Below are 19,769 nucleotides of genomic sequence, written 5' to 3' on the forward strand. Positions count from 1 at the left end.
CACTAATACCTCTTACAGGGGCCTTTGTGTTGGGGGATCAAAGTGACGAGTTCCTCTCTCTCAGTGGCTTCTTAGTATCCCCCTGGACTGGTTGCTTCAACTCATTTTGTCCCTCTCATGTTATTCTGTGTCCCAGAAACATACCAAATGTACTGAGAGGAAGACTCAGAGGAGGGGAGGTGAGCCTGTGTCTGCCAGGATCTTACAGTCTGGATGGGAGAGACATTGGTTGCCTCACTGTGGCTCCAAAGTGACATGAAGTCTTGGGCAGTCCCTGGACTGGGGCGCAGCTTCTGGAATGTGTCCTGCTGGCCAGCGCTACCATGGTCAAGCAGAAGTGGTGAAGCCTCTTTGTCGGGAGGGGATTCACGACATCTCCCTGGATGACAAGTAAAATGATTCAGGCATTCTGGGCACCATCTCCAAAGTAGAATGGAGGCACACAGCAGCTGCAGCCACTGAGCCTTTGTGGGGGTGAGGGTGTGTTTGGCAGAGGGGAACGAGCACTCCCCTGTGTCAAGTGCCCAGCTGAGCCCTAACCATCATCCTGGCTGATGCTCCCATTTTTGGCAGGTGGGTGCCGTAATTGTCCCCGTTCTACGTACATGGAAACGGAACATCATGGAGTTAAGTGACTTGCTCTGGGTCAACGAGTGAGCAAGTGAGCGTTGATATTTGATCCTGGGTCTCTCTGTCTCCAAATGCCTCACTTGGGACTCCTGCAGAATTCTTATGATGTTGCCCAAGGGAAAGGCTGAAGGAACGTCCGTTCCTTCCGTGGACAGGCATGGTAGGAGTGACAGATAGTATAAGTGTTTCCCATGTTTTCCGTCTCTCTCCAAGCCTGTGCTCTGTGTCTGGCCTCGTGCCGACCAGTTTATTCACATCATTTCATTTCGTGTTGATTTTTTCCTAGTATCTGGCTTCCTTTTTTTTAGAATGCAACCCATTCAAGGACCTCAGACTTGCTTGTTGTGTATACTGCTGTGTCCCTTGCAACTACAACATTGCCTGGCACATAGTAGGTGCTCAACAAAAATGTCGCTTGAACATATGGACTGTAGCAGGCCACTGAGACTGGCAGTGTGAATTCCTCCCTTTTAGAAATCAGGAAAGTCAGGAGCAGGAGGGTTAGCTTACTTTTCCATAGCTCAGAAGTCTAGAGCCAGAGAGGATTGGAACTCAGGGTAGCTCCTTCCAGAGCCTCCGCTCTAGCCAGTGCGCTCCTGGGAAGTCAACAGTCCACTTGTAGAGGGTGTAAGTGACTGATGTACTGGCTTTCCTGTGAACTTCACAAGTGGCATCCTCCCCAAGCAGTAGAGGGAAGGAGATAATTGATGAGCTTAATTATCTGTGGCAGCGACATGATGAGGGTGACACGATGTGAGTGCTTGTTATTATTTCGTGGAGCAGGAACCCCCCACATGGGAGGGAGCATGCACATTGCGACAGACACTGCGAGACAGGAGCTCTTCCATTTCGTCCGTAGGGGTTCCCTCTCCCCGAGCTTGGTGTTAGAGTGTTTGAAAAATCACTCGGCTGTATGAAACACAAATTATGTTCAATGGAGAGCAGCTAGCTTCCTGGAGAACACAGTTGGCCTTCCTTACTGAATTTTGGCCTGATTAACACAGGTTCTGGATTGACATCAAAATAGGCAAGTAGCAACTTGGTAGTGGTGGGAGGAGACCTGTTTGAACTTGCTGACGTTGAAATCACAGGAAAGGGAAGGCCTGTGTGAAGCCTGTGGCTAGGGACTGTGCCTGGTGGGCTCCTGGATCTTGGAAGCGATGTTGCTTTGCTCAGCCCACACTCTGTGGTCTTCCTGGCCCCATTCCCAACCCTAGGACACATGGTCAAGGTGAAAAACTAAGGCTGATTAACCCTTCGAAGATGCACCAGCTTCTCTTGGTTCTCATTCCCTTGGTACCTGGATGGGTGTCATGCATTGTCATCTAAACCTACCCTTGAAGTCTTCACAGGGACTTCAAGTGCCTTGTCCCCAAATGCTTGTCTCTTTGTAGCTGGGTCTCTCTTCCTGCCCTCCTGTGTGGACCCTTGCCAGTTGCTTACCTAAACATCCCCACCCACCTGGTTGGGGTCATGGCATCTCAGCACAAGAGTTGACTTTTTGTATGTACTGGACTTGTCTCTGCCCCCTCTCTCCCCATGGCTGACCTCCTGGGTTCAGATTTAGATCTTCTCATACATCCCCAGAAATTAATCAGGTACCTGCCTTCCAGCCTCAGATGTCTGTATGTCATCAGCCTGATCATCTCAGTATCAAGCCACGACAACCTCAGGGTCATTGGGACTACACTATGGGCCTCAGTAGAAAGCACAAAAGGAGAAGGGGCTCCCCGTGAATGATGGGACTTAGACATTTCTGGCCATGGGATGAGCAGTAGGAATCTGCAGCTCACACTCACCTCCTGGGGGCAGAATGGCCACGAGGGTCATCTTCCTGGGACAACTGGTCCATCTGGCTCACCTTCCATCACGTTCTAGGAGAAATGAGATGAGATCTGTTTAGGGGGGAATCCCTGTAATCCAAAGAGGAAAAATGACTGTCCAGTCCTTGCCAGTTCCACAACTCAGCTCTGTCATCACAGAATGAACTCTCACAAGGGCATTTTATTACTTAAATGTATTTTTCACAGAGGCGATGCCAAGCAAAGAAAATCCGCTTTGAGTTATATTACCTTTCCATTCAGCGCTACAGTGTCTTTCTTCTCGAAGCAGTAAAATGAGGCAGTAATTCAAAGTTTAAGTTACTGTTTCATTGAAAAAATACCACCTTCATCTTGTTGCATCTGGTCCCAAGTCTGCTTTGGCATTTTTGGTCACCTTTACCCATGGCTTCATTTCTGTTGGCTCTTAGGAGCAAATGCAGGCTTTCTTCAGAAAGGTATCTGGGGTCGATTCTTCCAGAGCAAGTAAAGGCGGAGAGAGGAAGAGATTGTCTAGAGCAGACACAAAGCAAGGTTGCCTGGCTGGTGATGTTTATCTCCTGTCAGGCTGCAGGGGATGTTAATGGCTTTCTCTGACATTGGGCAGTGTTAGCTTTGGAAAGAATTGGTGGATTTGCTTAGCTGGCAGCTGTTTTCTCATCCTGCTGAATGTCAGGGGCTGCTGGGGGTACGACACGGACCCTTCATCACACTGGAAATCTGCGGCTCTTTCTCTGTCTCCGTTTCTTTTTCCTTATCGGTGAGGAGAGACGGATTTGATGCAGAGGCTCTAAGAGGGGTCCTCACTCGAGAAACCACGAGTCACCAGAGTCTGCCTGTACTCTGTGGTGGTGATGACGGAGACGGTGGACAACATGGGGAAGGTGGCCCGGAACCGCCCCTCAGAAGGCAGATCCATGGGGGTGCTTTGGGATAGGAGGCAGCAAGGCCTCTGGAGGAGGATCAGAGCAGAGAGGTGTTCATTGTCTCTGCTCCACAGATGTATTACTTGGAGCCTGCATTCTGAGGAGTTGAGAACCAGGACAAGATTGGCTTGACGCCACAGAAGAGGCCTTGCTTGTGTGGCTTTATGGAGGTTATGGATTTGATGCGGACCTCTTTTCACTCTGAGCTGCTTTTCCATGAGTGACATGGTCATCCCACCCGTACCTTTGGGCGGCTGTGAAGTGCTCTGTCCCATAGAGCCATTTAGAATGTCGAGGTTGGGGCGCCTGGGTAGCTCCATCAGTTAAGTATCCAACTCTTGATCTCACCTCAGATTTTGATCTCAGCGTTGTGAGTTCAAGCCCCACATTGTGATGGGTGTGGAATCTCCTTAAGAAAAAAAAGAGAGAGAGAGAGAGAGAAAGGAAGGAAGGAAGGAAAGAAAGGGAGGGAGTGAGGGAGGAAGAAAGGAAAAGAACAGAACAGAACATCTGTGGTTGTTCTTTCATTTCTCCAAGAAACTAATTTTTAATTTGCTGGTAGTTCTGGTCGACCTCCGGGAGATTGTTTCCTATCTCATTCGTTCTTTCTTTCCTTGAGCGCCTATGGGCACCTGCTGTATTCTGGGCACTGTTGGAGGTGCCTGAGATGCAGCTGTGAATGCCAAGACCAAGCTCCCCGCTCCTGTGAGGTCCATGTTCCAGGGAGACCATGACAAGAGCCCTCCAGAGACACATGGGAGAGGCACCTCCTCCCTGCTCTTCTGCGTGCAGAGCGGTGAACTCAGTGCATGCTACCTCAGTAACCAGTCCAGGGAGAACTCCACACACACATGAGACTGAGCTTTCCCGGCAAGAGAGGAGCTCCTGCAGGCACGTAGGCTGACCGGAGGGCCACTGTCAGTGCAGCCCTTAGCTTGCTAAACGTCTTGACAAGGGACTGTGTAATTAACCCCTTCAGAGGACAAGCTGTAGGGTCGGACGGCCTGGGTTTGAATTCTACCTCTGCAGCTTAGAACTGACCTTCACTGCGGAAAAGTTTCTGAGCCCCAATTTCTTCACAGGTAAGTTGGCTGCTAGTGGAGTTCTTGTTGTACAAAAGCTGGAGTGAAAATAAAGGGAGACTGCCTCCGGCTCAGGGCGTGATCCTGGAGTCCCGGGATCGAGTCCCACATCAGGCTCCCAGCTCCATGGGGAGTCTGCTTTGCTCTCTGACCTTCTCCTCGCTCATGCTCTCTCTCACTGTCTCTCTCTCTCAAATAAATAAATAAAATCTAAAAAAAAAAAAAAGAGAAAATAAAGGGAGAAAGGTGTTGGGAAAGGCTTTAGCACAATACCTTTTCCATGACTAATTGCAGTGAACCTTTATGTACATTATGATGACTTTGGAGGAATTTCTACCGGCACCACAGAGGCTCGAGATGGACTTCATGTTTGTAGCTTGACTCCAAGGGATAGGCACGTGTACTCACAGAAGCTGGACAGCCCAGCAGCTCAGTCATAAATGGGGAAGAAATGCTAGGAGCTATGAGGAGCGGGCATGGGCTGTGGAGGGGCAGTGGCATGGGTTGGAAATGTGCCTGGGGCCAAGGGCATCTGGGAGGAACATTGGCCAGATGGGGAGTCTTTGGGTAGGAGGAGAGGCTGCCATGTGAGAGGGGCATCAGAGTGGAGCAAGGCCTGGGAGGGGAGCTGGGGGCCGCTGTGGGAGGACTAGAGCAGGGTTGTTGGAGCGCCAGGGTCAGGACCAGAGGGAATGTGCCTCAGCAACAAGAACTTGAATTCAGTCTGGGCATGTGGAGATGTCTGCCTTTGGGGATCTGTGGCCTGACTCCCCAGTAAGCAGAGAGGATCACACTAGGGAGGAGGGACCGGGCAGGTTTTGCATCTGGTGGGCTGTGAGAACCTGGGTGCCATCCACAGGGCCAAGGAGCGTCAAAACCTTGAGTTCTTGGTGAGAGATCACGGCCGCCATTTGGGCAACTCCACTGCAGCTTGTGGCCCCCAAGCCGTGTGTGTCTGCTTAGGAGGTAGTGAGACATCTGGTCATGTGCCCAAGTGTCTATTCGTCCGTCAGTGGGTTTTGTTTTTGTTTTTGTTTTTTAACTACCTGTTCTTTTTCAAATCTTTTCTGAGGCACTGAGGCTAAACCAGTGAACTACAATATCATCTTTGTGGAACTCCTAAGGGAGACAGGCAAGAAAGCAGTCACTGCAATGCAGGACGGTGTGCTGGGAAGGTGGGCACCCTCGGGGAAATTTGCCCTGGGACAAAGCCAGGCATCAAAGTGGACGGTGTCCAGGGGGAGTGTGGAGGGTCCGTTTAGGCGGCAGCATGTCACAGCAGAGCGCGTGTGTCACAGCAGAGCGAACATGTGTTGGAAAGAGACGCAAAGGGACAAGGTTCGAGGGATACCTGGGCTTGGATCATGGGGGTCCTCTTCTGGGCTCACATCTTCACGTTCCTCTGAGGATGACAGGGGCGAGGCATGGGCATGAACTGGGACAGAGAAGCACAGGCACTGGCACTGGAGAGATCCTCCACGTGCAGAAGAGCTACTGGAGGAATGGCAGAACAAAGGCAGGGTTGGCAGGACTGGAGGCATGAACTGAGATTTATTGTCTGTCATGTGTCAGGGTTTGCCCAACCCTGGGGATCCCCCATCACCCATTCTGTCCTGTCAGCTGCGGGGGGAGGGGTGGCTTTATCTAGTGCTAAGGAAAGGAAGGCTTGGGCAGGTTGTGTGAATTAGTTAGACTCTCCTCTCCAGAAGGCAGTGGATGTCTGCCTCTCTGAGTATCACCTCCTCTTTCAGGCCTGTGGGGACAGAGGCAGGCAGAACCTGGGCAGAAAGCCTCTCCTCCCCCATCATCACAGCTAGAGAGGTGAGAGTCCTGATGGAAAGTAGGTGCCCCTCTCGCAGGGTGCCACCTCCTGTGAATCCTGCCTGTGAAGGGCAGTCAGTCCTGGCGGTGTCCGGGGAGGGGGACAGGTGGCCCGGAGAGGTGGCTTCACGTGGACGGGGTCCCTCCGAGGAAGAAGCCTGGACAGCCTGAGAAACAGGCATCCTGGGGGCATTTATAGCAGTAAAGATCTATATTTTAAGCAGGTGCCAGCTAGGAACATTCTCTTCTTTTCTCCTGGAGCTGCCTGAGCCCACACAGCCAGGCTGGGCGAGAGACTGTAAACGAGCCCCTGCGTGCTCTGCTCCTCCTGCACCGCCTGGAGTCTCTCCTGGAGGGCTGCGGCTTCTGCCTCTGCTTGCAGGATCCCCTCTGCTCTCTCCTTCTGCCTTGCTTCCTCTGCTGCTTGCTTTTCTTCCTCTCTTCTCCTTTCATCCCCCTCCCCCCCCCCGCCCACCCTCCTCTGCAGAACGGTTTGGTACTCCCTAAGCTCCTAGAGTTGTGGGTGAGACGATGAATTTCAGCAAGCCCTTTCCGCCCCCTTTCCACCTGGTGGGAGTCAGGTTCAGAGGCCTGATCTTGGAGCCCTCCCCAGCTGGGCCACTCTGGACTGCAACCTCCAGAAAGCACAGTGCCTAGGAGCACCCCAGTATAATGTTTGGTGGTTACTCTGTTAGCCCAGAATTGCTGCAGGCCCTCGTGCCTCCTGAGCAGGTAAGCCGGGCGCCATCAGCTTCCTGACCACAAAGGGAAGGCGCCTGCCTTACTCAGTTCTGTGGGCTAATCTGCTTGAGTTCTGCAAGTGATCTTAGCTGATTGGAGCTGTTTAAAGTGACTTTGGATAACATTACCAGCACCAGTGCAGTTGACGAATAAGGGTTTCATTTGGCCTGAGTTAGTGGGGAGCGGTCGGCTGCCTTCCTTCCCTTTCAGTAGCTCAGCCTCGTGGCGGCGTCCCTCCCTTTCTCCAGTTGTCCTGCCCTGCAGTCATTCCTTCCCCTCAATATCCTCTCCTTCTTCATTCAGCCATCCTGGGATACCTAGAAAGACTTTGCCAGACCCCTCGGTGTCCAGAAGATTCTTAGGCAATGCACACAGCAGTGGACTAGGGAGAAGTAGAATGATCTGGATTACTGACTTTGTGACCTTGACAGTCATTTACTTTCCTGAGGTTTTACTTTCTTCATCTGCAAAATGAAGCCACCCACATCTGCTCTCATGTAGTGTTATACAAAGTATATTTCGTAAGTAAGCCAGCATGTGAAGCACTTGCTGTGTGCTAGGGTCCAGACAAAGATGCATGTTTTCGGGGCACCTGGAGGGCTCAGTCAGTTGAGCATCTGCCTTCGGCTCGGATCATGATCTTGGGTCCTGGATCGAGTCCCTCATTGGGCTGTCTGCTCAGTGGAGAGCCTGTTTCTCCCTCTCCCACTCCCCCTGCTTGTGTTCTCTCTCTCACTGTCTCTGTCTCTCTGTGTGTCAAATAAATAAATAAAATCTTTAAAGAAGAAAAGATGCATGTTTTCTTCAAAGGCAGCTATGTAGACAGATTAGTATGTGCAGTATAGGAACGCAGTGAGCAAGAACGGCTCTGGGGCACAGAGGCCCCCCCTGGAGGCCTGTCTGGAGGGGAAACAGAGCTAGGCCAGGAAGAGGGGAAAGTCTGAATCTGTTGTCACATTCGAGTGTTTGCATGCCTCTTCAAATTCTAAGGGAATCTGTTTCATTTCTACTTGGAGCCCTTTTCCTAGAGGCCTGGAAGGAAACTGGAACTCATTTAATGAGATTTGCCTCTGTCCTGGGGTCCTGTCGCTTGTTGGAATTCTTACTTAGTCACTCACCTGTGCACATGGGCCATGGTTTTTGTTCATTCATTCCTTTACCCCACATATTTCTGCTGAGCAACTACTATGGACCAGGTGCTGGACTGGGCACCTCACATAACAACAGTGAACAGAACAAAGATCCCTGTCCTCGTGGATCTTATATTCCAGCAAGGGGGAGAGACAGAAAACAGTAACTAAAACAAGAAATTCATAGTGTATTAGAACATGATGTGTGTGTGTGTGTGTGTGTGTGTGTGTACACAGGAGAACAGTGTGGGAGAGTCAGGAGTGCCTATTATGATCACACAAGGGTGCCGAGAGAAGGCTTTGTCGAGAAGGTGACATCTGAGCAAAGGTCTGAATTATACGAGGGGGTTCCTGGGGAGGGACAATGATCTGTCCCTGTGTCCAGGGCTGCTTTGGATGTGGGGCTGTCTACTTCCTGGCCACGTGTGGACAGGCTGTGTGGGGTCCCATGTTTCCTGATGCAGATCTGGCCGTTCTCTCTCCATGGGCGCTATGGTCTCCCCAACAAGCTGATAGGAAGCAGGGCCTGGGAATTGTGTGTCCTTCTGCATCTGTGCCATCTCCCCCAAATCCTAGATAGACAGAAAAATCCCACAGAATTGGGAAATTTCAGGACATGATCCAGCCTTCTGAGGATCCCAGGCACAGCAGATACCAGGCAAAATCCCAGAAGGGAGAAGCAGTGGAGGTGATGTGTGGGAGCCCAAGGCAGGTGAGGTTGGGGCACATAGAACATGGACCAGGGACAGGGGAGTAGTGGCGATGAGCCTGGGGACCCTGCGGGCTCAGGCAGCCACCCCATGGTTTGGCTGTGCTCACCAGAGTGGGGTCACTGCTGGACGCAAGGCACAAAGGGTGCTGCCAATCAGAGGCTACAGGGGCGGGCTGGTTCTGAGTTGTAACATGTCCCTTGAGCTCCTGCCCCTGGGGAGCTCTCGACTTTTCCTTAGGCTCCCTCACATGGGGCCTTGCCCTTTCCTTTGGCAGTTTCATGAGCAGGAGTTTTTGCATGGGTCTTATTGGACAAGTTAGAGGAAAATGGTTGTAGCTTTGCTTCCAAACGCAAATGTGTGACAACTTGCACCCAAACTGGGCTGAAATTTGTGTCCTCATTTGCTGAAGAGAGGTTTGCTAGATGGTTGACAAACTGAAGAAGGTCAGAAGAAGGTATGGGAGTTTCTTAGGAGAATGACCTCATGGTGATACGTCTGCTGTATGCGCACCAGAGAGGGTCTTTGCAAGAACCAAAATGCTGCCGTTCACTGCACCTGCGTTTACCCTTCGCATCGTGGCCTTGCTTGCTTCTGTTGTGTAAGAGAATCTGTGCTCCAGAAAAATCTCAGTCATTGGTGGAGCAAGTTCTCACGAAAGGCCCTCTCCTCCTGCAGACTGCGGTCTACAGGGTCCTCATTGCCCTCCAAGAGCTTGCCCCCTGGTGGGGAAACACAGCAGGACATATCGTTGCAGTGTGCCCTCGCTCCATATGGGGAAGTGTTCAGGGGAGCACATAGGCATGGTTGGCATGGTTTCTGGAAACATTATCCCAGCACCACTGGGCAAAGCAGGTTATGCTTATTTTTATCCAGCTTTTGCTTTAATAATTTTTTTAATTGAAGTATAGCTAACATAGTGTTATATTAGGTTTCAAGTATATAATATGATTCAGTAATTCCATACGTTACTCAGGGCTTATCATGGTAAGTGTACTCTTAATCCCCTTCACCTATTTCACCTAGCCCCTGAGGACCTCCCCCTGGTAACCACCAGTTTGTTCTCTATATTTAAGGGGTTTTTGTCTTTTGTCTCTTTTTTTCATCATTTGTTCATTTTGGTTTTTAGATTCTATATATGAGTGAAATTATATGGTATTTCCCTTTCTCTGCCGACTTATTTCACTTAGCATTAGACCCTCTATGTCTACCCATGTTGAAAATGGCAGGATCTCATTCTTTTTGTGGCTGAATAATATTCCAGTGTGTGTGTGTGTGTGTGTGTGTGTGCACGTGCGCGCTCATCTTCTTTACCCATTCATCTATCGATGGACATTTGGGTTAGTTCCTTATTTTGGTTATTGTAAATAACACTGCAAAAAACATAGAGATGCATATATCTTTTCAAATTAGTGTTTTCCCTTTCTTTGGGTGAATTCCCAATAGTGGATATACAGCATCCCATGGTAACTCTATCATTAAATTTTTTTGAGAAAACTCCACACCGTTTCCCACAGTGGCTACACTAATCTGCATTCCCACCATCATCTGAATAGGTCTCCTCGGGCAAGGAAAATGAAAGCAAAATTAAACTATTGGGACTACACTAAAATAGAATGCTTTTGCACAGCAAGGGAAACCATCAACAAAACAACATGTCAGTCTACTAAATGGGAGAAGATATTGGCAAGTGATATATCCAGTTAGGGGTTAATATCCAAAATATATAAAGAACTCATACAGTTCAACACCAAAACCAATCTGATTAAAAAAATGGACAGAGGACCTGAATAGACAGTTCTCCAAAGAAGATGGACAACAGACACAGGAGAAGGTGCTCAGCTTCGCTCATTGTGATGGAAATGCAAATCAAAACCACTGTCATCTTTCACCACACACCCACTGGAATAGCTAGAATCAAAAAGAAAAGAAATAATAATTGTTGGTGAGGATGTGGAGAAATTGGTTTAATAATTATTAAATGTATGGAAGAATTTAAAAATCTGAGTGAGGGGTACTTCCATACCCATCACTGAGTTTTGGCAGTTGCTAACGTTTTGTGAGAGTCACGCCCTCCCCTCTCTTTAACCTACATGCTTTCCCCCTTGAACCATTCAGAAGCAAATTAGAGACACTTCCCTGGTAAGGAAACAGGCATTCTCCTCTATGACCACTTTCACAGGTGTTCTTACACCTATGAGAACAATAACCTAGTTATGTCAGATAATGCGCAGTCCTTGTTAAAACCACAGCACTTTTTCCCAGAATGTCTTTTACAGCTTTGTATAATTGTGATTTTCTAAGAGCCAGTCAAGCCTCACCCCCTGCGTTTGTTCTGGCTTTTTAATTTCTTCTGCTCTAGAAGAGGGACCCACTCACACCAGGGTTGGTTTTTTGGTTTTATTTTTGTTCGTGTTTTTTTGTTTGTTTGTTTGTTTGTTTTTGCTTTTTTGTTTTGTTTTCATGGTGGTTTATTTTTTGAAAGTCCAGGCATTTATCTTATAAAACATGTTCAATTTTAGACTCATTCTCTAATGACTAGATTGAGGTGAGGAGCTTTTGGCCCTGCCCCTCAGAGGCACTGTTGTGTAATACTTCCTTGTGCAGAAGGAAGGCGGGGCCCCTGCTGCAGGTGCTACATTGGCCCCAGGGTCCCTGCTTTAAGGTGTGACTGTCATGTACATTTTCCTTGTGTAATAATGAGGTGTGTGTTCTGCGGGAAGCCCTTAGAGATCCTGTGAATGCCCTATTCCCCAATTCCTTTTACCCATGATTTCTAATAACCATCAAATGATCGTTTCCTAACTCAGTTACTACATGGGGAGTTGCCAAGTGATTTCCTAATTCCAGCCTTCCTTCTCAACGTAGTTAGCTGGCATTCTTCTGTAAAGACGAGCTTTTCCTTTTTCACATTTTTAGCAACTTGGTTTTAAGGGGTAAGTTTCTGCCTTCTTTGGAATCTTTAACAGTGTGAGTGCATGCGTGTGCTTGGGGGGAGGGCAGGGAGTGAGCCCAAACCTGACCCCTGTGTCACACACAGGACTGCACACTCAGCTGAGAAGGTCCCTTCCGCTCTTCTCTGTAGGTACACTGGCTTCCTTGATGACTTTCACGTGCAGTCGGCATCTTCCACCACTAGGCCTTTGCCTGGAATCCCCTGACCCCAGAGGGCTGCCTGGACCACTTTATTCTTTACCTAGATGTCATGCCACATTGCCTGAGAGCACCCCATGTCATATACGTTCCCCTCCCCGTTATTCTCTGTCTCTTATTCTCCTTTGTGCTGTTTTATGGTCCTCATCAGCACCTGCTCTATAAACTTCATGGGAACAGTGTTTTTGTCTTGTCTGTTTGGAGCTTGGTACAGTGCTGGCCCATAGTAGGTGCTCAGTAAATACTTGTTCGATGTGAGAAGGAACACACACATGAGTGCCTGTTTGGTAAACCTCTGATTGAGCCCAAAGACCCTTCTGTTGTTTCTCTTCACTCCTCCTTTCCCATGACCCCAGGGACAGTCAAGCCCCAGAGAGACAGACAGCTGTTCTTCCATCTGTCAGGAATAACATGGGGGGCCAGCAGTCACACTCAGTTCCTGCCCACTCATTAAAGCCAGCAGAGCCACAAGATTACCCACCTCCCCTTCTTTGACAGGATTTTGGGGGAATAAAAACAAATCAAAATTCATCAACTGTGAACAAAATTGTCAACTGTGAACTGTCAACAGTCTGGTTTAAAAATAGATGATTGGTTGATGAAATAGAGTGGAGAAAACAATTTAAATAAAATGTTAAAAATAATACCCAAAGCATGCAAGGCAAAAGCAAAGAATGCAGGGCAATAGAGAAACGTACTCAGTGGAGATCTGTGTGAGCAGTGAACCAGAGAGAGGTTATTAGTTTTGCTTTACAAATCACAGAAGAGAAAGATTTACTGGCCATTTGCAGGAACATTCCCTCATTCCGACATGTTGGTGTGTTATGCAAAATGGAAGGAAAGATTGGTTGGGAAATCTGCTAGCACATTTATTTTTAAGTAGGTCAACGTTTTTAATATATCTGCCCATTTGCAAAGTCTTTGGCTCCCTCCATCTTCTGCGTTTCTGTGAGGACTGGGGAAGACATTTCTCTCCCAGCAGGTCAAGGGATATAGAAGCTTCCAGGATGTTATGTCTGTGTTTCTCTTTGTGTTTCTGTGAATATGGGTTCCAGTACGAAGTTTAAAAGTCATTTGAAAGTTGTTACTTTTCCACTTTCTAGGCTCTCATCTTTTAAATACTTAGGGCTTATTATTTGTTTCATTCCTTGATCATAAAATCATTATAAAATCTTGAATGTTTCGTATTTCTGCCCATGAGTCACGGTTGATAGTATTTGGCCAAGTTCTGTATGTCTACCTGCCCAACATCCTAAGGCTGCTGTTCCAGGTGTTTTTTTGTTTTGTTTTGTTTTTTTTTAACATGCTTTCCAGGAGAACTGAGTCATCTGGGCACAAAGGTCTATGTTTTATGAACATAATATGCAGCATTTCCATCCCATAGAGACTTGTCTGTTTTTAAACATCTGGGCGGAAGGTGTGCTAGTCTGCTAGGGCTGCACTAACAACAGTACCACACACTGGGTACCTCGGACAATAGGAATTTACTGTCTCACAGCCCTGGAGATAGAAGTAGAAGCCAAGGTGTGGGCAGGGTTGATTCCTTCGGAGGCCGTGACTGAGAATCTCTCTCCTGCCTTTCCTTAGCTTCTCGCAGCCACGGGCATTCTTTGCAGGTGGCTGTCTTCTCCCTGTGTCACTTCACTCCTCCATCTTCCCTCTACGCGGGTCTGTCTCTGTGTCCAGCTCTCCCCTTCCTGTAAGCGTGGCAGCCATATTTGGATTAGGACCGGCGCTGTTGAGCTCATTTTAAGTTGATGATCTCTACAAAGACCCTCGAAGATACTGGGGGTTAGGGCTTCCAAATGTCTTGTTGGAGGGATATAATTCAATACCTAACACAATGTGCAAAGTTGTCTCTTCTAGAAAGAAGTGGGGTCAAGGCAGTGGTGACTGCTCTCTGCTTAGACCCACTTCTGATATGGGTGCAGGGCTGGAAGGGCCCCTGAAGGTGGCAGTGACCACCTTGAGGGGTCTCTCTGTTTGTTCAGTGTGTCTCCTTCCCCAGGGAAGGAGCTCCTGGGCCTGCCTCTAGCCTTGGCCCTATGGGAGCTTTGAGTAAATGACTGGCTCTCCACTCTAAATCCCCAAAATGCATTTATACCTCTTTCCTCCTCTTCTCTCCCCACAATTCTTTATTTAAAAAAAAAAATTATGGGTGCTCCTTTATCTGTTCCCAAGAGTGTCATTTTGTACTTCTTTTTGATTGTTTTGTTTCATTTTTTTGCTTTTCCACCTCCAAGCCCAGACTCTAAGGGGTAGGCTCCCAGTCTGCCCTCTTTAAGTTGGAGCCTGCAGACCCTGCTTTGATGCAGGTCAACAAAGGCCAGCAGGTGCTGGTAGACGGCATGCATCCCTAGTACCTCCAGGGCTGGTGTGGAGGGAGCCAGTAAGTGCCACCGGAGCACGTCCTTCCTGCCAACAAATCGCCATCCATGATTTTGCCACCTTGTACCTGCAGCTCTGAGCACACTATGGGAGAGAAGGTATGGCCATTCTGGAGGCTTGTCATGTGTGAAAGGAGCCAGTGCCATCCCTATGGTGTCAGGAGACACCTGGGTCTCCCTCGTCACATCTCTGTGGGAGAATTTGCATTCTGACTCCATCTTTTCCAAAGGAGGCTGCTCCTGTCCTGATAGGTCAGAGCCCAGTGTCTGCTAAGTCCAGAGCCTAGTCATGGGATGGCTGCCTGGAAAAAGTACCATGAGCTGCCTCTTTTTCTTTTGGCCCCATTCTCTTGGCAACCCTCTACGTGAGGGCTAGCATACCTGCCTAGAGTTTTCAGAATTGTTCTACCCACAGCACAGGGCACACTTCTGCAGAGCCCAGAGGCTCTGTGCATTTTCTCTACTTGGGACTGAAGGTGAGTGGACAGGACGTTCTCGAGCATCTGTGGCTTACAGGTTGGGAGAGGGTGTTGGAGCCCTTTGCTTGGTGTGACGGCCTCCGTCAGGGAAGCCCACTCTAGCGGGAAGCACTGTACTTTGGAAGTGGCCTGGCCCCTGTGAGGAAAGCTGGTGCAGTGACCACCTTTTGGCCTGTGTGATTGTTCTTCCCTAGCGAGAGCCTGGGGCAGAGGGGTTGGGCCTTAGTGAAGTGCTATGGGACAGGGACATGCGTGAGGTGCCCCGAGGAGGCCCCCTGCCCAGCGACAGTCCCGGCCAGGCTCAGAACCAGGTGCCCTCTCCCCTTACCCACGGGTACCCACGTGTGCCCTCATTTACTCCCCTTAGCTCGGCCATCACTTTGATGGAGGCATGTCAACTTTGTTTTATATTTCCTCATGAAATATTTGATACACAAATGTAGATGTCTTATTTCTGTAAGTTGCTAAGCCCAATGACCAAAGCCTTAGAATCTATCATTGAGCTTTGGGGAATAAACCATTCTCAGGCTTCACGGTGTTTTTCTGGGCTCCTGTCTGGGGCCGTCGTCCTGCCTCTGCCCCAGAGGCCGCCCCTGTCTTGGTATTTGTCACTCTACCCGCCCCCCCCCCAATATATATTCACACATATGTAGGTATCTCTAAATAGCACGTGCTGAGCTTTATATTAAATGGAATTCTAGTCCTTTGAGCTTCATTTAAATGACACATACTATCTGGAAGATAAAAAAGCAGGCCTGTGCCCTTGAAACATGGGTTTCCACTGTTGCAGATAAATCTTGTTTTCTCTGGTAGCACCTCCCCAGGGTCCGGGAGGAGGCCCAGCTGCCTCCGCAGATTGTGACAGCGGCTGTCCACGAGAGGGGGTTCTGGGGCCAGCCGAGGAAACGGAGTTACCAGAATCACAGTCTGCAGGGGCTCTCAGGCGAGGGCAGGCCCCCAGGGAAATGGGTGTTCCCGAGCATCTGGGAAGCAAATGGACGAGATTCTGAGTCCATGAATGGATGAGGGTGAGCAGGGAGGCTAGAAGGCCGAATGCTGGACGGGAGCTCGAGGAGAGGCCTCAGGCAGCAGGTGTGGGTCAAGGATGCTTTGCCGGGAACATCCCGAAGGCTGAGCTCCAGCACCTGTGTTCCTTGTGCAGGTGAGGTGGTTGCAGCTGGGGACCGGAGCGGAGGCCCCGAGGAGCCTGGGGAGCACCACCCATATCCTTTAGCAACTGTTTACTGAACACCTACTGTGTGCCTGGGAGAAGACGTGACTTTCCAGCTGACGAGTACCTCATGGGCTAGTAGGAAGTCAGTGCTGCCACCCTTGGCTACGTTATGCTGTGCTCAGGAAGGATCCCCAAACATCCGTGGCTTGTGGCAGCCAGCAGACAGTAACTTCTTGTTCCTGTTTCATGTTGGCTGCCGTCTCACTGCAGCTCTGGTGCTTGCCCTCGCCCTCTGTGCCCCAGGCCACAGGAGCGGCCCTAGTGTGGTTCGTGTCATTTTCATGGTAGAGGGAAGAGCAAGAGAGGAGATACGAGTAAGCAGTGGTTCTTAAAACAGCTGCTCAACCCTGGCGGGTCACACCTACTCGCAGTCCCCAGGGAGAGCGAGTCTTGGGGCCAGGACAGAGGTCCGAGGGGAGGGGATCCCATTTTCCCAGGTGGGCTGTGAACAAAGCCAAGATTCCGCTTTCCGGGAAGGCCAGGGAATGTCTGGGAAGAGTCTTACAGTCTATCAAGGATACAAACCAGCAATTTAGTCACAGTAGGATTTTTAGTAAATAAATATATTGAGTTTTGACTTCACAAAATAATTTTTCATACACAAGTATACTGTTGCCCCTAAATTAGCTTTGGAAAGTCTCTTGAGCAAATAGTTTGAGAACTGAAGCAGGATTGTTTCAGAGCAGGGGGGCGGAGGGAGGAGGTGGGGCTGGCCACGGTGGTCTTCTCTCCAGCCCTGGGCACACGCACACCGGCTGTGGGATTTGAGAAGAAGCTTTTTACAAGGACACCCCCCCTGCCCCCTTCCAGTCTTCCTCTTGGCTACGTTCTGTCCCTCTGGCTGGTGGCAGGCCATCCCATTCCTATGGGGCTTCTTTGTTCCCATCCCTCCATACACACCACTTCTGACCGCCTCATAGTCATGGCCGCACGGCTTTAGAAGGACGTCTTTTGAAGGTCGGTCTTTTTTGCCTCTTCATGGAGTTGTTGAGTTTGGAGGCTGAGCCATGGCTGCCTTTCATCCAGTCCCCACCACCCCTCCAGCCGCACTGCGCACATACTAGATGCCTAACAAGTCTGTACAAAAGGCATTTGCCTCAAGGGCAAGTCATCACCCCGGGGGCTTGTCTGTCGCGCTCTCTCTCGTGAGGCTGGCCACTGTGTGAGTGACACTTGGAGTTACTCAGAGTGACTCCCATAGGTTCAGAGCCAGGTTTGAAGCACTCTTGCCCTGGGTTTGTAATCGGGATGGGAATGGAATAGCCGGGCCTTCTCGGTATTCAGCTGTCCTCTGGTGTGCTGGTTTGCAAATGCTTATGGGCTTTTCAGAAGTACACATTTGTGGGGCGCCTGGGTGGCTCAGTGGATTAAGCCGCTGCCTTCAGCTCGGGTCATGATCCTGGGGTTCTGGGATCGAGCCCCGCATCGGGCTCTCTGCTCTGTGGGAAGCCTGCTTCCTCCTCTCTCTCTGCCTGCCTCTCGCCAACTTCTGATCTCTGTCTGTCAAATAAATAAATAAAATAAATCTTAAAAAAAAAAAAAAAAGAAGAAGTACACATTTGTGTTTTCCAAGGGCAAGGACTGTAACTTCCCTTTTTCTTTTTTCCCTTGTAAAAGATTCCCCATGGCCTCTGATAAGAATAACAAAGTGGGTGCTCAGTAAATTTTGCCTGCCTCCTCTTCTTTGGAACCTCCACCAGGTACACATGTGTTTCTCAGCCTGTGGGCCTTAGCAGAAGGTTGGTTACATGCAGACCTAGATCCTGAGAACTGTACAAGTGGAAAAAGAATAAACTGTCGGACAACTGAGATGGAGACCAGTAGCAACCTGGGGTACCATATGGGATATGTGCTCTCCACGTGGAAAGAGCAACGTTGTGGGACCAGGGTCTGAGCCCCACACTCAGACATGGCTTGGAATCTACCCCAAAAGAGCATCACGATATTTCGTGGGTTATTTAACTGCTCTGAGTCCGTGTCCTATCCCTTAGATGTCAGGATCCTAAAAATTCTGTTAACTGTTATGCTCTTTTGCACCTGTAAACAACATTCTTTCCAGCCTGTGTTCTGAACCGGTTGAGACTTGACGATAAAAGTGGCTGAAGTAGTGAAAAGGGCAGGAAGTGACCAGAACACTACCAGTGTGGCTGGCGAGGGTTGACATGAAGAGATGGTGACTTTTGGGCTTCACCACTGAATCTTAGAATTAGATGGGTGCTTGCACCCAGTCCCGTGCTAGAGACACCCATGGGTATCCTCTAGGGGGAAGGACTGTATAGCACTCAGGTTTGGGATGGTTAAAGCAAAAGCAGTCACTCTTTGCATGTCCTGGGTGGGTCAGGGCTGGGCCTCACACACATCACCCAGTTACCCTGCCCCTGTGCCCAGGGAGAATATATGAGCAGCTGAGAGAGTCTAGGATCCCTGTACTGGGGCAGAGGCACCCTAGGTGAGGAGTAAGGAAACGGAGGGAGGCGGCCTTCTGTGGAAGGGGTTGGCCTTGATGGACCCCTGGGACTCTGAGATGTCATTTCAAATGAGTACTTCTGTAACAGTTACAGCTGCATTTATCACCGAGTGAAGTAAGCACCGCAGTGCTCTCCAGTGGTCTCAGAGGTTACCCCGTGCCTTCGGAAAGACATGAAAGGCCATTTCTTTTTCAGCACTCTGCCATGTGGACCTTGACCTGAGATGTACTCCTTCCTTCTCTGTCTTTGCTCCTGTGATCCCACCTGGTTGGAGAGAGACTAGCTGCTTCCTGGGGACACCACGTGGGGTGTCTGCTTGGCTGCCTTCTTAACGCCTCGTCTGCCTCTCTTTTGCAGTGCAAGTTGGAGTTCCATGCTTGTTCTACTGGCAAAAGCTTCACCGTCCTCTGTGATGGGCCCTGTCCATGTCTTCCGGAGCCCGAGCCACCAAAACTCAAGACACAAAAGAATGGTGAGTGCGGATCACAGGAGACACTTGGAGGGAGGTCGATGTGGCCAAGCTCTGCCTCCCCGCCACAACCCCTGTGCCTGGAAGTTGGAGGTTAACAGAGCTGTTTGAGCCCACACGGGGGAAATAGAGGGGCTTGGCAAGTACCCCAGCTTGTGTAGGGACTTGAATCTGAACTGCCTTCAGCTACCGTTAAAAAGAAAAGGAAGAACTGAGTCTTGCAGAATAATTCCATGAGACCAGGATATGCACTAGGTTCTTTCAGAGGCTCTCATGTCGGCTGTGACCTGAGAAGCGTGGGTTTGTTCACCTCTCAGACCACAGCCTGCCCTGGGGTACGTCTTGGCCTTCCTTGACCTTGAATCTCTAAGTCCTTTGAACTTCTCAAGGACACGTTTCAAAACAGACACTACAGAGAGGTCACAACAGTGACGCCACCAAAGGCATTTCTTCGTTTGTATATTCTGCTCAGAATGTAGCACAAAGCCAGGTGACACACGAAAGCAGAAAAACTCTCTAGCGACAGTGGTTTCTCTGTCATGGCTGAGGGGGCAGGGAAGGTTGGCCATATTTGGATGTTTCAGTGATGGAGAAAGGAAGGCTGTCGCTCTGGACTTGGCCTGTTTCTGAGCCTTCCTTAATGACACCCAAGCTGGAAGTTTGCCTCTTCCTTCTGTGGAGCTGGGCTTTCTTCGTCGTCGCTGCTGGTCCATGGAAAA

General features: G+C 49.6%; 1 protein-coding gene across 1 annotated transcript in view; it reads left to right on the plus strand.

Moving 5' to 3' along the window:
• Window positions 1–19,769, plus strand: part of SPOCK1 (SPARC (osteonectin), cwcv and kazal like domains proteoglycan 1) — a 497,141-nt gene that overhangs the window by 396,714 nt on the left and 80,658 nt on the right. Inside the window, exon 6 of the mRNA XM_044227016.1 lies at window positions 18,939–19,053. Within this exon, the coding sequence (XP_044082951.1) occupies window positions 18,939–19,053 (115 nt within the window). The remainder of the gene's footprint in view (window positions 1–18,938; window positions 19,054–19,769) is intronic.

The sequence above is a fragment of the Neovison vison genome, chromosome 1 (genome assembly GCF_020171115.1).
Source record: "Neovison vison isolate M4711 chromosome 1, ASM_NN_V1, whole genome shotgun sequence".
NCBI lineage: Eukaryota > Metazoa > Chordata > Mammalia > Carnivora > Mustelidae > Neogale > Neogale vison.